General features: G+C 49.7%; 2 protein-coding genes across 4 annotated transcripts; one reads left to right on the top strand and one right to left on the bottom strand.

Moving 5' to 3' along the window:
• The first annotated feature begins 3599 nt into the window (after positions 1-3599).
• On the top strand, positions 3600-6800 carry LOC125948350 (UDP-glycosyltransferase UGT5-like). 2 transcript variants are annotated; one of them, XM_049674312.1, is made up of 4 exons: positions 3600-4847; positions 4993-5920; positions 5989-6434; positions 6505-6800. In XM_049674312.1, the coding sequence occupies exons 2-4, from the start codon at positions 5018-5020 to the stop codon at positions 6785-6787; spliced, it is 1632 nt and encodes a 543-aa protein (XP_049530269.1). In that variant the 5' UTR covers positions 3600-4847; positions 4993-5017; the 3' UTR covers positions 6788-6800. The 2 variants fall into 2 exon arrangements, with proteins under 2 accessions (XP_049530269.1, XP_049530268.1); XM_049674311.1 differs by having other exon boundaries at positions 3600-5920.
• Positions 6801-6863: 63 nt separating this feature from the next.
• On the bottom strand, positions 6864-7874 carry LOC125948356 (uncharacterized). 2 transcript variants are annotated; one of them, XM_049674321.1, is made up of 2 exons: positions 7730-7874; positions 6864-7535 (listed from the first exon to the last, which is right to left on the bottom strand). In XM_049674321.1, exon 2 carries the CDS (start codon positions 7533-7535, stop codon positions 7077-7079), a length of 459 nt encoding a protein of 152 aa, XP_049530278.1. In that variant the 5' UTR covers positions 7730-7874; the 3' UTR covers positions 6864-7076. The 2 variants fall into 2 exon arrangements, with proteins under 2 accessions (XP_049530278.1, XP_049530279.1); XM_049674322.1 differs by having other exon boundaries at positions 7726-7874.
• Between the last annotated feature and the right edge of the window lie 6975 nt (positions 7875-14849).

Raw genomic sequence — 14849 nt, forward strand, 5'->3', positions numbered from 1 at the left:
GCTGGACCATAAGATTTCTTCGTTTTCGTCTTCGTTGCTGCGCTTGAAGCGCTTGCGGAGTGCGAAAAGCACATGACATCCGACCTTGGCTTTGGGCTTTCCGGTGTTGCTGTCGGTATGTATGTTGGTGGTGGTTGAGAGGAGAGAAGGTTGGAATCTAAAATTAGCATTTTCGGTCGGTAGGTCTTCCCGGCGAGAACTGTGGCGCTTCTCCATACCCCGTTCGCCTATCGAAAATCCCCCAGAGCTCAAATACAATCATGCACTAGACCTAAACGCAAACTGTATTGCCAGCAGGCGGCAGTTGGGGGGGGGGGGGGGGGGGGCGTAGAATGAAGCGACCATAACGACCGTGTGTGTGGGTGAGCAATCTGGGCTCACCGAAAGCATACACTTGCCCCTTTAATTCGGTTCAATTGCGAACGGATTGCTTTGCAGAGCCTACTACTGCGTACAGCGTAATGTACGCGTCCCTCTTCACATGCAGCATCGAATGATGATCTGTTGTGGTACGCGAGTGAGGGAGCTCTCTGCTCTTCCTTTCTCTCTTTTGCTCCACATTATCCTAGAAGGTAGCAAGCAAGGCGGTGGAAGAGGTCAAATGGGGGAATGAAAAGGTTTTGTTATTGCAGCGGATGCCAATGTTGCGCACGGCTGGAAGGATGTTTGCTGGGCTGAGCGATGCCAGCGGCAACGACGTTCAATGTTCGAGAGAGAGCGAGACTCAAAGACAGGCATAGGGAGTACAGCATAGCAGCGAAGGGATAATGTGTCGTTCATACTGGTCCGGGGGGCAGGCGATAAGAATTTGTCGTAAGTAAATGATTTCAAGCATTTTCTAGGAGTTTTGTGACAAAGAATTTTATTTGCTTCTTTCCTAATAACCATCGGAATGAGAGTAATCTCGTGGAGCTTAAATATGTAACTGCTGTTGTGCAATAAAATCCACAGCAATTGTTCCAGGAAAAGGTTCATGTTGTTGCTGTCTATTAAACCAATTGGGTAAAATGAAACTCCATAATATTCCTTAAATCCAATTTTATACAAAAGGTAGGGGTATAATTAGTGTGTCAGTATTATTCCTAATTACTTTTATTACTTTTCTCAACTAAACACCCATCAATGCTAATCTACGTACACTTTGAGCCTACTATTCAAATGGTTATTTATTTTGTTATTCAAAAAAGGTTCACAAATTCCCAATAAAATCCAAAATAAGATAATGTATAAAAAAAATTAATGGTTCTGATGGTTTGATATTCATGTTTTTTTTGTCTCTCCAAAATCCCATTAACTGCCTCATAATTATGGTCCTTACTGTCTGGAGAAGACTGCTATCAGATACCCCCGGGGCGGTTGAATGACTACTACCAGGGTGATTTAGCGTAGCCGTTACCGTATTGTACACGGAAGTTGTTATTTAGAGCATATTGGCCGTGCATGATGTACGGAGATGGCGCATGTATGGCATTATTCTTGCTACTCCGCCTGCAGCCCGGCCGCCGGCCAGATACCAAACAGCAAACAGAACAGGCACAGGGGAAGCATAAGCCCGGTGGGGGAAAAAACTGGAAGGAAAACGTTCAACAACAATAACTTCAATAACTCGGCCTTAAACCTGCAACCAAACAGTTCACCGCCGTAGTGCCATCAGTCGGTGTACTACTATGTATTGTGCAGCAAACAAGTAGCTGAATCAGTAGCTGGACCTGTGGCGGGTGAAGTAGTGCCACGGGGATTAATTTTATCTTTATTTACGTTGAGTACACGCACACACACAAGCGCCAGTGCAGTCCATACTTCAGTCCCCAAGCCTGCGGGAGGCGTATAATAGATGTTTCTCTGCTACGATGTTTCCGATCATCCATGCATCCGTATGACGATATGATGATGATGATGATGATGATGATGATTGTGGCACGCTCTCCCCGCACCCAACGCGTGCCATTTTGGACTGTTGACTTCTTTTCGCCACCCATCAGCCCATACCTTCCACCACTTACCGGCATTATAATGCTGACGCCCTTTTCGGTTCAAATGTGCATAAATCAACATCAGCAACAACACCCCAAGCCGACCGAGAGTGCTGCTGATCGAGTGTCTTAACGGGGCAAACGAGGCAAACGAGGCAATTCCTTGACTTCCGCCTTGGTGTGCCACAGCACCCGGCGAGGACCGACCTGAGCCTGACGTACAGAAACACCATTTCCTCTTTACCGTTTCCTGTTGCAGCTTCATCGCTCGCAGTGTGAATCATCATCATCAGCAGTAGCAGCAGTAGCAGCAGCAGCAGCATCGTCATGGCACGGCACGGTGGCGCTCGTTGAGCAATCCGCCCATAAATTACATCCGATTGCTTGTTTACATTACTTTACAGGCTTTCTCTATCACGCGGGAAGCTAACTCGGCTGCCTGGAGTCCTCGGATGGTTCGCCCGTGTCACGGGGGCTTCTCCTCTTTCTTTGCTATTGTAATGTTTCCGGGGATACGTTCGCTCCGGAAATGCGAACGTGCGAGCAAATGTTCTTGGTGAGACGAGATGAGTGTGCGAACAAGTACCCGGGACTTCGCTCTGATGCAACCGTCCGGAAAGGGTGTACTTTACAGGCAAGGCATACCGGCAAAGTATGGTAAGAAAGGGGTTCAGGAGCGCGTCTAGTCAGACAGATGTCTGGGGAAGGTTGAAGCAAAAAAAAAAAACGCTGCAAACAACGCACTCAGCACGAGCAGACATATACGACATGGTAAGGTAAACAGCAACCACGTAGGCGAAGAACCGGCTGCCCAAGTCGTCTCTATGCTGGCAGAGTAGGGGAACATTATAAGTATGCGTATTACTGCGGAATAATTGTCAACCGTTGGCTTGCATTTCTAGGCAGACGAGAGGCTACACCGTGCAGCAGTGCACCGCATTTTAAGCCACTGTAGTAGAGTCCAGTAACAGATACTGATTCAAATAAACGCTTTGCTACGGGAAGGTATTACTCATTACTTAGGGAGTGCATTCGCAAGGATATGTTTAGCCTCTGTTGACTATCATCAAAAGAAGCAATCAACTGGAGCACATATGTTGCTGATTTACGATATCTTTCCTCTATTCTAAAAAGGTCAAGATGTCTTTTATAAAGCGTTTGAGTGAACGTTTAATCGTGGAACAGAAACGCATGAAGGCGCAGATTTGGTCGAGATGAAAGAAAGACAAAATAAAAATTAGTGTCTGAGGAAACAGTAAAGATGTTGCTCTAAATTCGTTATGTAAAAATACGAATTTATTTTGAAAAAAGGCTGAACTGAAAGAAAAGAAAGACAGAAAGAAAGAAAACATAGCAGAAAATATAGCAATAGGGTCAGAAGAGATGTCTTAGATTGGATTCTTTCGGCTTGCTAATTCTTTCGGGGAATTTATCACTTTGTCGAAACACGCAGAGAGCAGCCAGCGATTTGTGAAATAGCGTCCAAAACTGTCTCATCGAAGTGAACACTCATGACTAATCGTCTTGTGTTTCTTTTGAAAAGCATTTCGCATGGTCTTGAGTTTCTTCTGGAAGCAACAGGAAGTTTCATCGAATAATACTTAAATAAAATTGGTTTTAGACTTCGAGTGCTTGACTCCAATATAACCACTTTTAATAATCTCAACAAATTCACAAAACACGAATCACTAACTAACACTTGAAAGATACTCCACCGCGAGCATAACGGAGTTGGGCGCTTTCAATCGAAAGTTGTGCAAACAATTATAATAAACCGGTTTCACAATGACCAGAATAGATTTTGTCAATTAACCTACTTAGCACGACAGCGTAAGGTAACTTACTGCTTTGTTAGTTTCAGCCTCTGCGATCTCTCAAAACCCAAAAAATCTCTTCGTCGTTTTGCCAAAAAAAACCCGACTATGTATCTAATCAATAAACCATCGACATCGACAGCAAATTCGCACATCAAACGCGTGACACTTCCTGCAAAGTTTAAGCATAAAAAACATAATGATTTTGACGAATAGTCCCTCTACACGGAGCACGAAGCTTGTCGCTTGTTTGCGCAGCCCGTCTATAATTAGCGATCGGTATACGCGTACCGATCGGTGAAGCGATACTCGCCCCACGCTGGAAAGGGGTGAACTGAAGGTAGCGAGGACAAAAAATACTGTTTGGCAATGATATCGGGCGCCAAAAAAACCGACAGCCAGCCACTTGAATGGGGAAGAACGAACATCGGATCGACCGCTAACGCCGTGAGCCGCTAATAATAACAATTCACAAACATGCTGTCTGCCGCGGTTGCCATGTGCTCGGTGTGTTCGGAGCCACACGTGATGAAGAGACCGAGGGGAGTGCACAAAGGGAGGGAGGAACGGAGGTGCAGTATGTTCACGATCACGCTCGATTAAGCACCTTCGAATAAGCGGTACCCCTTTCCTGAAGCATTTTCCATCCAACGGCCACTGCGCATTACGATCGCCTCATTCATACAATGTACTCAATCGTAGCGCCCTGTGTGCGAGTTTGTATGTTCCGAATGGTTGGAGGCATTGTTGTGTTGAGACGAACCCTCCCCCGGGGAGGTGGAACGGTGCCACATATCGCCTCACAGAAGGTTTAGACCGGATAGTAATGAGCGACATGCTGGAACACGATTTAGTGTGTCGTTTAGATTGGTGCGAGCATCGGCGGTTCGTTCGAACGTGCGACCGGGTGCGAGATTTGGGCATCACCAAGACAGCCGTACCCGGGGTGATAATTGCTAGTGCCACTGATAAGATATAGCTCGCCGTTCGACGAGTGTTGTACCCGGGGCCCGACGGGCGGACGGGGATTTGTTCAGAGTCCGTTCTGATTGCCGGAAAGGTTAGTAGCAGTGAGAGCATTGGTCAACAATCGTGGGCCACGAGCCGACGACCAGCGGAAAGCGGATCGAATTCCAGCAGCAGCGACCACCATCCCTCGATCTCACACATTTGGCTTCTTTGCTGACAATGTTTTTTGCTTACAGCGTCTGCTGCTAGTCGGCTGCTTGGATGGATTGCGGTCGAAGACGGAAAACAGGAACGAACAGGAATCCGACGATGCTTCGGTTGGCAGCCCTGCTGGCCGGTGCCCTCCTCGTTGCCATGGTGCCGGTGGGCACCGTCCAGGGTGAAAACATTCTCTTCCTGCAGACGATCTGCTCCAAAAGCCACCACATCTGGAATCGGCAGATTTTCGATCGGTTGTACGAGAACGGTCACAACCTGACGATACTGTCGTTCGAGCAGGAGGCGTCGGTCCCGGGCAAAACGTTTCTGGTGATGGCCGAGTTCCAGCAGAAGCTGATGGCCAAGTTTGCCGATACTGCGACCGCGACCGATTTCTCCTCGTACGAGGGTGCGTTCGGGAACATCATGAACGTGTACCAGTACTACGAGGTGTCGAGTGCGCTGCTCGTGGAAGAACCGGCCATCAAGCGTTTGCTGGACTATCCGCGCTCGTTCCGGTTCGATCTGATCGTGCACGACTTCACGATGGGCCAGTTTCTGCTCGGTTTTGTGCAGCGTTTCGGTAATCCACCGTTGGTGGCCGTTTCGGCGTATAACATACCATCGTACACGCAGTTTCTAGCGGACATTCCGATCTACACTACGTACCTGCCCCACCCGGCATCGAGCTTCGGCTCCCGGATGAGCTTCACCGAGAGGGCCCGGAATACCGTGTACTGGTGGTTCGATATGTTGTACCGGCAGCAGATCTTTATGCCACGGGAAAACCAACGAATGCAGCTTCTGTTCGAGGGCGATAGCTTGACGCACGTGAAGCTGCTCGAGCGGCGCACCGAGCTGGTGCTGGTAAATAGTGATCCGGCTCTGGATTTCTACCAACTGCTGCCACCCAATGTGGTGCAGGTCGGTGGTTTGCATATCAAGCGCCCCGAGGAGATGACACCGGTGAGTGTTTTGTTGCTCGTTCCAGACCTAAAACTGAGACCTAATGCCCTTGATTTACTCATTTGTAGATGATGAAACAGTTTATGGCACGCGCCAACCGGGGCGTGATACTGTTCAGCTTCGGAACGAACGTACAGAGTGAAATGCTGGGACCGGAGATAAACCGGCAACTGCTGGAGCTGTTCCGCAGCATGCCGGAGTACGGGTTCATCTGGAAGCATGCGAACGCGGACGGGCTGATTATGCCACCGAACGTCCTGATGACGCCCTGGGTTCCACAGTCGGCCGTACTGGCCAACAGCCGAACCAAGCTGCTAGTAAGTCACGGTGGGTTGCTCAGTCTACATGAAGCGGCCTGGAATGGTGTGCCCGTGATCGGTGTACCCTTCTTTGCCGATCAGTTCTCGAACGTGCGCCGGCTCGAACTGTCCGGCACCGGGGTTGGTATTCCATCGACCAAACTCAACGGTGAAACATTGCGAGAAGCTCTGGAAAAGCTGCTGAACGATCCGAGGTAATGTAGACGACGACGACGTCTCGAAGGGCCCCGTTTTAATCCGCGTATTCCAATCCGTGTATTGTAGCTACCGGAAGCGTGCCAAGGAGCTGTCGAACTTGTTCCGTGCGCAACCGGAACCACCGCTTGACCGGGCCATCTTCTGGATCGAAAAGGTGATCGCCAACAAAGGGCTACGGTATTTGCGTTCCCCGGCGCGCTCGATGGCCCCGTATCAGGTGTACGGGCTAGACATGCTCGCCGTACTGCTGCTGATCGCGCTCGGCTACTATCTTATCTTCAAGCGTCACTCGAAACCAGCCACCGCCGGTAGCCAACGGGGGCCTGCAATGAAACGCAAGGAGGAATAAACCTGACCCCCCTTCCCGTTCCCCCCGAGGAGGCGGGAAAAAGGCTCAGTAACAGAGAAGAAGCGAAAGAGGGGCATTGCGCTGTACATACAGAGGTTGTTTATTTGGCCTTCATTCCGAACCACATCCACGACGACGACGACGACGACGACGACGACGACGACAACAACACAACAACAACAGTAGTAACGGGCGACAGTGATGGCCGCCGGTGAGCAATCCGTGACTAGCTACTCGGTATTATAATATGGCACGTAGGGTAACTGTTAGAATCCGGGGTCGAGGAGTGTTAGATATGCGATGACGCGTCGAGCGCTGCTATCGTGGCGGCGTACGACGGTGGCGGTTCCTCCTCCTGGACCGAGTGTGATGGTACGAGTTTGCTGATCTTCTCGTACGCCGGTGGCCGTCCGATGATCGTTGACGGTGGTTCGCCCATGATGACGGTCTCGTACGAGGGTGGTGGTGCGATGGTGCGCGGATCACGCTCGACCGTCTCGATCGACCGCTGGTCACTCTGCGGACCGGCCCAAAGGCAGTTGCCGACACGGTGCGTCAGGTAGGCGGACGTGAGGATGCAGATCAGAAAGAAGGACACCGATAGGGCGGCCATGATGATCTGCGTGTCGAGCTGTTCCGACCAGCCCGCGTGCCCCATGATGTAGTCCATGAGCAGTGCGATCACGACGAGCGAGTGGATCGTTATCAGGATGACAGCGATATCAAGAATGCACTGTCGCAGCTTCATCTGCAGTGACCGCGCGAGGGCAAACCGAGGCCGAGGGAAGATAGAGAAAGAGAACAGAAACCGATCACTAAGACGATGCTCGATTGAACATCATTTAGCACATTCAGACATACGCACGCACGCACGCACTCACAAACGATCACATCGAACACACCGAACGAATGAACGAACGATCGCCGGCCGGACGTACTTACGGTGCTACATTTTGGCCGGCAACGGGGTTAAAAGACACTCAACACCGGCACCGCTCACAACTTTTCGGACTCCCGGATGTTACGATCAGACTAATCTAGTGCCAGTCTAGTCTAGTGCCGATCCAGCAAAAACCCACGGACACGGACTGCGCACTGGTTGACGTCGTCAGGTCGGCGCCGTTATAGATACTGTACTGGTGGTTCCGGTGGAATCTGTTTCGCGAATGATAACGAACCTGCTCTTCCGTACACAAGATAAACACCTTCAGGGCATCCATCCCCTCTCCAGCACTTCGACCGACCGACCGACCGACTGACCGTGATCACCGACACTAGCAGAGATCGGATCGTAGTAGATCTTCTCCTGACGTAGACGCAATGACGTGATGACACGTTGGACACTCTCGCATCCGCACGCTAACCGCGTACCGTACCGTACCGTTGTTTGGTGCGCGACCGCGGTTTGTGGTCGTGCATGGCAGGTCGATGGTCACTCTGGTCCGGGTGTTGTTGACACAGTGATTACGCAGATCGTGCCACCGTTTCTTTCTCGTCTTCCGTTCGCTTCCGGTGCGGCACGTGAGAAAGAAGACTACGGAGAGAGAAAGAGAGAGACGGAGAAAAGCACAAAGCGATGCCCTTTTCCTGATCATTTCCGTGATCGCGTCGCGGGAAAATCGTGTCACGCGAAATGGGGTCAATAGAGAGAATAAGGCGAATTCGTTGTAGTTTGCAGCACACAAAGCCGGATCGGTCCTTCGATCGTTTCCTGGGATTTAAACGTGAGAATACTGAACTCCGGTGAACTTGAATTGATGCAGGGCAGTCACAGGAAGGTCCGTGCACAAGAAATGTCTCCCGGTAACGGGCCACCGTGACACACGTCAGCCGTGTGGTGCAAGGAGTGGCGCCCGGTTGTACGCTAATTAGCCTTGAAAGTGAAATGTTGCCTCGACCGTTACGTCCGTTTCGATGTACTCAGGTGGATTTCAGGTGCAAAGATAACAGCGTAAGCGGTCATACGGAGAAAGTGCCATCAGGTTCCGTAAGGGCCCATCCCTTAAGTTTGGCAAATTTGAGTTCACTTTCGCGATTGCGCTTCCTGTCAACACCATTCGGTTTTGCGTGGGTTTGGTGTAATTTCGCTAAATGTTACATGATCCGGTCCGGTACGTATGTATTGACGACGTAATTTCCCCTTCGCTTCCGGGAGCTGGTCCGAAAACTGGCGTGACTCAACTGATTGGGATTTTAGCGAATCGGTTATGTTGGATTTCGGATAGTAACGCATGAGGGAGTTGTTTATTTCTTTTCATGGAAATCGAGAACAATATTGCAAATGAAGCACGGCACGTTTAATTTGATGAATGCATTTTTCGCCCATTTCGATATCAGTTACACTTCATCTGTTTTACGAAAAAATCAGATTCATGTTCATGGCCTACCCAACATTTTTGGCCATTCTTCCATGAAGACGGAACAAGGAGCAAATATTTCATTTCATTGTTGGTCAACCCGAACCGAAGCCCGATTATTCCGATTGTGGTATTTCGGTAATATAATATAGTAAGCGTAGTTTTCAATTTCCATCGCAATTTCCATGCCGGTCAACAACGGCTCAAATATTGTTTTATTCGCCACAATAAAGGGCGCATCGATCAAGCAATTTAATAAGTACTTCAGCTATGGGTTCTACGAATTGGAAATGATACTGAATGAGTTGGCAATCATTACGTCAAATTTTAATTATTTTTAAAATTAAGTCGTCAAATTACATTTTATGAAACCGCGAGCCGTTTGCAAGTCGAATTCTGAAATTCACGAGAACGAGTTGTTATGTCGTCCACATTTATCCGGACAAAACTTTTTCATTATATTTCCATCATTTATATTGACCGAAAACGAATAAAGGTGAAAACATTTAAAAAACTTTGGAATAAAACTTAAACATTCAAGTCATTTCTAAACACCTTCAATGATTGAAAGTGTTGAATCCCGAAAATCCAGTGATCCAACCCATCATTCGAATAGGAAACTGTGCCGAGAATCCAGTGCTGCACTTCAGGTCAAATATCGGTAAAAGTCTCACGCACACTTTAAAGTCATTCGAACATCCATAACGTTCGTGTTTTATCGGCACCTGGCCGTGGCTCACCTTATCATCACCGTCCATTTTCAAAGACATTTTCCACGCTATCGTTACCGATTGGAGAAACTCAGGTGCAAGGGGCTTACTCACAGTGTCTTTATCTGGTATAAAGAAAACCATTTGCTAGTCAAATCGTTCAGATGCCAATGTCCCGAAAACTGTTTTACATTCCTTTATACACTTCTCTGTTGAACGCGACGAGGTAGTTTTATGAGTTTTATGGGTTCTTATTGAATCGTAGCCGAGGACTACACCGTGGACAAACGCCATACAAAACTGCACAAATTTCTATGAGAATTGCCCGCAGGGTATACTCCATTGACATAATTCATTAACAATACTAACGGTAAGGATCATTAGAAGCTGCGCACTTAAGTTTATTTCTTTTTACTCAGCGATGAAAGCAGAGAATTTCAACAAAAATACATAAAACTGATCGTGTTATTCATCTTTACCAACAGACTTACGGTCATGCTTCTCAAATTGACGAAATTATTGCGGCGCATTTATATTTGAAATCATAAATCATTCTTTAAAAAAAGTTATAGCGAATCATTTCAAACAACTCTCTCCCCTTTCGTCATTTATGCGAAACAGGGAAACCAGCATAAACAGGAATAGAAAGTGATGCCACCGTTCTCGTAAGACAATTTTGGATTTTTTTCTAGAAGTAAACATTCAAACTGCGGTCCCCAAGACCTACCTACTCTATCAGTTCATCAAATGATAGGGTGAATGCGGCAAGGGTACGATTAGGGAATTCTTCCACAACGGCCAGTCGGCTGGTCCCATCGGTTCTACTTACCTTACCTCCCGCTGAGGGTCTCAGTAAAAAAAAATCGCGTCACAAACATTAACGCAACAAATTTATTCCAATTTAAGCACATAATGAGATTACGTTTTATTACGTTCGACGGCACAATAGGCGTAAGGAAGCGAAACTGTTTTAAGTGTTGCTGTGGGTTCTGTTATCGGTTTGGGCTTCTGCCACCAAACTCGTAACGGATCTCGGGGACGGGGAACTCTTTTACACAGGCACGAAAGGCAGCGAGCGAATGCTACACACTACACGTAACTACGAACCTAACAACAACAACAACGACAAACAAACAACAAGCGCGGAGCGGAGCAACAATACATGGTATTCCGGCCGGCCGGGCGACATCTTTCATCTGTGAATGCGAATGCGGGAACGCGAAGGAATCAAGATGTATTGCAGCCGGAGCATTTTTTTTTCTCCAGCGGAAAATCCTGCCATTCCTCACATCCACCACCGGGTCGAGGTCCACCGGGAAAGCGAATCGGCGCTCGCGGTGATACTCGGTTGCCACGACGACAGCACGGCCACCACCACCATCTCCCCCGGTATTGGTGAGAATGAGAATGAATGAATGCGCCCGCGCGTACATATTCCTTTCGGAGGGCTCTGGTGGATGGTAAATCCACCATTTTCCACCAACGGCCACCAGTGGACCGCGGACCCACAGTTAAAGCCCAGGGCCCAGGGTGCCAAGGAATGGAAATGCTTAATAAATTAATAACAATTGAACCATTCAAATAACGAACGGTCTACTTTGCGCGCCTGCTGCTGTCAAAAATGGTCGTTTAAAGGTGAGGCTAAGGGGCAGCTTTATCGGTGGCGTTCGGCGTGGCCACGCAGCACGCCATCACACGAAGGAAGAGGAAAAGCGGGTGTTAGGGAAACGTTTAAAGTGTCCGAAAGCGAAAGGAAGTCGCGGCAATGGAATGCGTTTTTAAAGGAAAGGAGAAAAAGCTAACAAGGGGAACTCGCACAATGCACGCACACTGCACGCAATGAGGCATAAGCAGTGAACAGAGGGTACGCAGGAAGGGCGCTAGTGCCCAGTACCGCGCACACTAGGCCAAGTGGCTAATTGGAATGCAATAAATTATTAACCATCGCGGTGGCGGCGCTCGACCGCCTGCGATTACGCAACACGCGCCGCTGTAACGCGGCATGCAACTGGCCACAACTCGGGACCCGTCTTCCGCAGCCCACCCTTTTCCATGGAGGCCATGGAGTCGAGAATTCCGGCCCCACCACCACCAGCCGCCCACCGTTTGTTTACCAGAAACCACCACCTGCGCTTCCCTGCGGTGGTGGTGGCGGTGCCGGTCCACTGGCCGTCTGCTGCTTCACCTTGTGGATGATCGTCTTGACGATCGGTACCCGGACGGGGATCGGTTGCGGAAGGTAAACCGGAACGTGCTTTTCCACCGGGTACGGGACCGGCTTTTCGATCGGCACCGGTATCTTCTTCTCCACCGGATACGGTACGACCCGTTCGATCGGTACCGTTATCTCCTTGATATCGGGCACGGCCACCGGTTGCGAGACCGGTATGTGCACGGGGTAGGGACGCGGTATCGGGACCAGAACCGGATGTGGAATGCGTACCTTCACCTCCTGCGGTATCGGTACGTGGATCTTCTTGACGTACGGTATCGCAACCGGCGTTTCGATCTCCACATGCTGACTGATCGGTATGGTGCGGCCCTTCGTGTGAATAACCGTTGGACCACCGATTGGACCCGTACCATACCCGGCGTGACCATAACCCTGACCGGTTTCGGAACTGGAAGTCCCTCCGGCGGCCGCTCCGATTGCTGCTCCACTGTGGAAATCTTCGTCGCTGTCGTCATCATCGTGTTCGTCCTGTTCCTCGCTGCTTCGTTCATCTCCACCGTACTCGTGGGAGGTGGGTAGGTGCCGGACACCACCATGTCCACCGCCACCATGCAGAATCTGGTACGCGTGAATGAGCTGCGGATGGTGATAGCCCAAGGACGAGGACGAAGAGTGACCCTTTGGTGCCAAGTGGCTCGAATGATGATGCTGCTGCTGCTGCTGCTGCTGATGGTGCGTGTGATAGTGATGACTGTGCGGATTGGTGCCACCGTAGGACACCGAGGAGGACGGTCTGTTGGGCTTCTTGCCCTTCTTGTACGCCCGAATGGCTTCGTACACGCTGCTGCTGGGTGACTCTTCGCTGGCGCTCGTTTCTTCATCTTCCTCACTTCCGGAGTCGTCGTCGTAGTGGCTGTGGTGGTGGTGGTGGTGCTGCTGCTGATAGTGATGCTGGTGATGTCGCGAACCACCACTGCCCGGGTGGTGCCGGATGTAGGTCGTCATGTGGTGATGCGTTGCACCGGCCGCTTCCGAGTCTTCCAAATCATCGGACTCATCCTCGCGCGAATCTTGCTCTTCGTACTGCTGCTGTTGGAACTGTTGTTGATGCTGTTGTTGCTGCTGCTGCTGCTGCTCCTTTTGTTGTTGTTGCTGCTGCTGCTGGTGGTGCTGTTGCTGTGCTTGATAGTATTGTTGCTGGTACCGGTACCGGTGGCCATGCGGACTGTCGTCCACTTCTTGCTCCGGACTCTCCAATCCGTTCGTTTCTACGTCTTGCTCCGATGAATCGTCCAGGTGTGAGGCTGCATCTTGGCCGCTAGATCCGGGCGGTTGATACGAAAGGACATACTTGCCAAGGATTCTGGCCGGCACGGGGTTCGCTTGGACTGTTTGGCCGCTGTAAGCCAGCAACAGAACCACCAAGTTTCCGGTGACGAGAAATCTCATCTAAGAAGAGAGAGAGAGAGAGACCGAAACATAAGCACAACGAGCCCCACTGGATGCCACTCTCGACGTCTTCACTCCGTTTGTTTTCCTTCCTTCCTTCCTTCTTGACTTCCTTCAACTCACATGATTGATCATTTCCTTCCCTTCGAGAACGTCCTATGCTACGTTTATCAAACCCGAAAAGCTTCACTTAACACCTTTAGCACACCATTTAGGCACACAAGAAGACGCACTAACAACACAAAGCAAACAGAGTCCTTCCGCTACTGGACGTTCACTACACACTGCTGCTGTTGCTGATGTTACTGCTGCTACACGACTGCACCGTTCACTGTGAAAGGGCTGCCATATTTATAAGAAAAAAGGGTCCCAATCGAACGAGCAAAACCATTCACGCAGAGGTTCGAAGCGACCGTAGAGGGGAGCCGGGTTTAGTGCAATTCGATCGGATTTACGAATCGGTCGGAACTCGAGCGGAACACCGGGTGTGAAACGCGGCACCAGCTACCACGCCACCGTCTTCGTCGTCGTCGTCGTCGTGGCCGTCACCGAGCAGTGCATCGGCACAGCATAATTACGGCCGGAAGGGATGGCCGCGGTGGTGTTGTGAATGTTACTGATCGATTTGAAAAAAAAAAGGGACGCCCGTGATCAACCCTCAACTGGGGTTAAGCAATTGGCAAACAAAGCTTACGTGCTGTCTACTAAGTAGGCTTTGATCGCGCACGAGAAGCATTAAATGCGCGGTTAAGCGATGAGCAGACTTTTACCAGTGGACAGTTAACACGCAGCGCAAGATCAGGGCGCACCGACGATGTCGATGTTATGATTAAGAGAGACAGAAGAAGCATTTAGGGAGCATTTCAATCAACGCAAACGCAACCAATTTCGGTCCGTCATTGGAGTGGCCCGAAATTAAATCTAGATGGGACTTTTTTTTTCGATGCAAAGGCTGCTTCGATCGGTGTTGACTCGATCGCAAATTGCAGATTGGCAGTGTGTGTGTGTGCGTGTGTGTGTTGTTTGGTTTTCGGCCACCTCCCCTCTTTCGTGTGTTTTGCGTTCCTTCGGTTTCCTTTTGTCCACTGTCCGTTTATCGGATTTTAATCACATTTTGCGCGTTGCAACCCCCCCCAAAAACCCCACCTCGTTGGTCGGTTAAATGGGATGAGAACGTAAGTGAGTGAGAGTGAATTGCTAGAATCGACCGCTTGTCGGTTGATTTTGTAGCATTCGGTATTTGCATGCGTCAACAGTACGAAGAGAGAGAAAAGGAGTGGAGCGATTCGTGTGTGTGTGTGTGTGATCAGCACACCCGGAAGGCCAATAATGGCCACTTTCAGTGAAGGATTGAGTCGATGGAGAACTGGAAT

This window comes from Anopheles darlingi, chromosome 2 (genome assembly GCF_943734745.1).
Source record: "Anopheles darlingi chromosome 2, idAnoDarlMG_H_01, whole genome shotgun sequence".
NCBI classification, from domain to species: Eukaryota; Metazoa; Arthropoda; class Insecta; order Diptera; family Culicidae; genus Anopheles; species Anopheles darlingi.

Excerpts from the sequence above, each read along its gene's own strand:
- LOC125948356 (XM_049674321.1), bottom strand. The coding sequence starts at position 7,535 with ATGAAGCTGCGACAGTGCATTCTTGATATCGCTGTCATCCTGATAACG.
- LOC125948350 (XM_049674311.1), top strand. The coding sequence starts at position 5,018 with ATGGATTGCGGTCGAAGACGGAAAACAGGAACGAACAGGAATCCGACG. Across the intron at positions 5,921-5,988 it reads GCCCCGAGGAGATGACACCG|ATGATGAAACAGTTTATGGC; the intron begins GTGAGTGTTTTG and ends ACTCATTTGTAG. Across the intron at positions 6,435-6,504 it reads AAGCTGCTGAACGATCCGAG|CTACCGGAAGCGTGCCAAGG; the intron begins GTAATGTAGACG and ends CGTGTATTGTAG.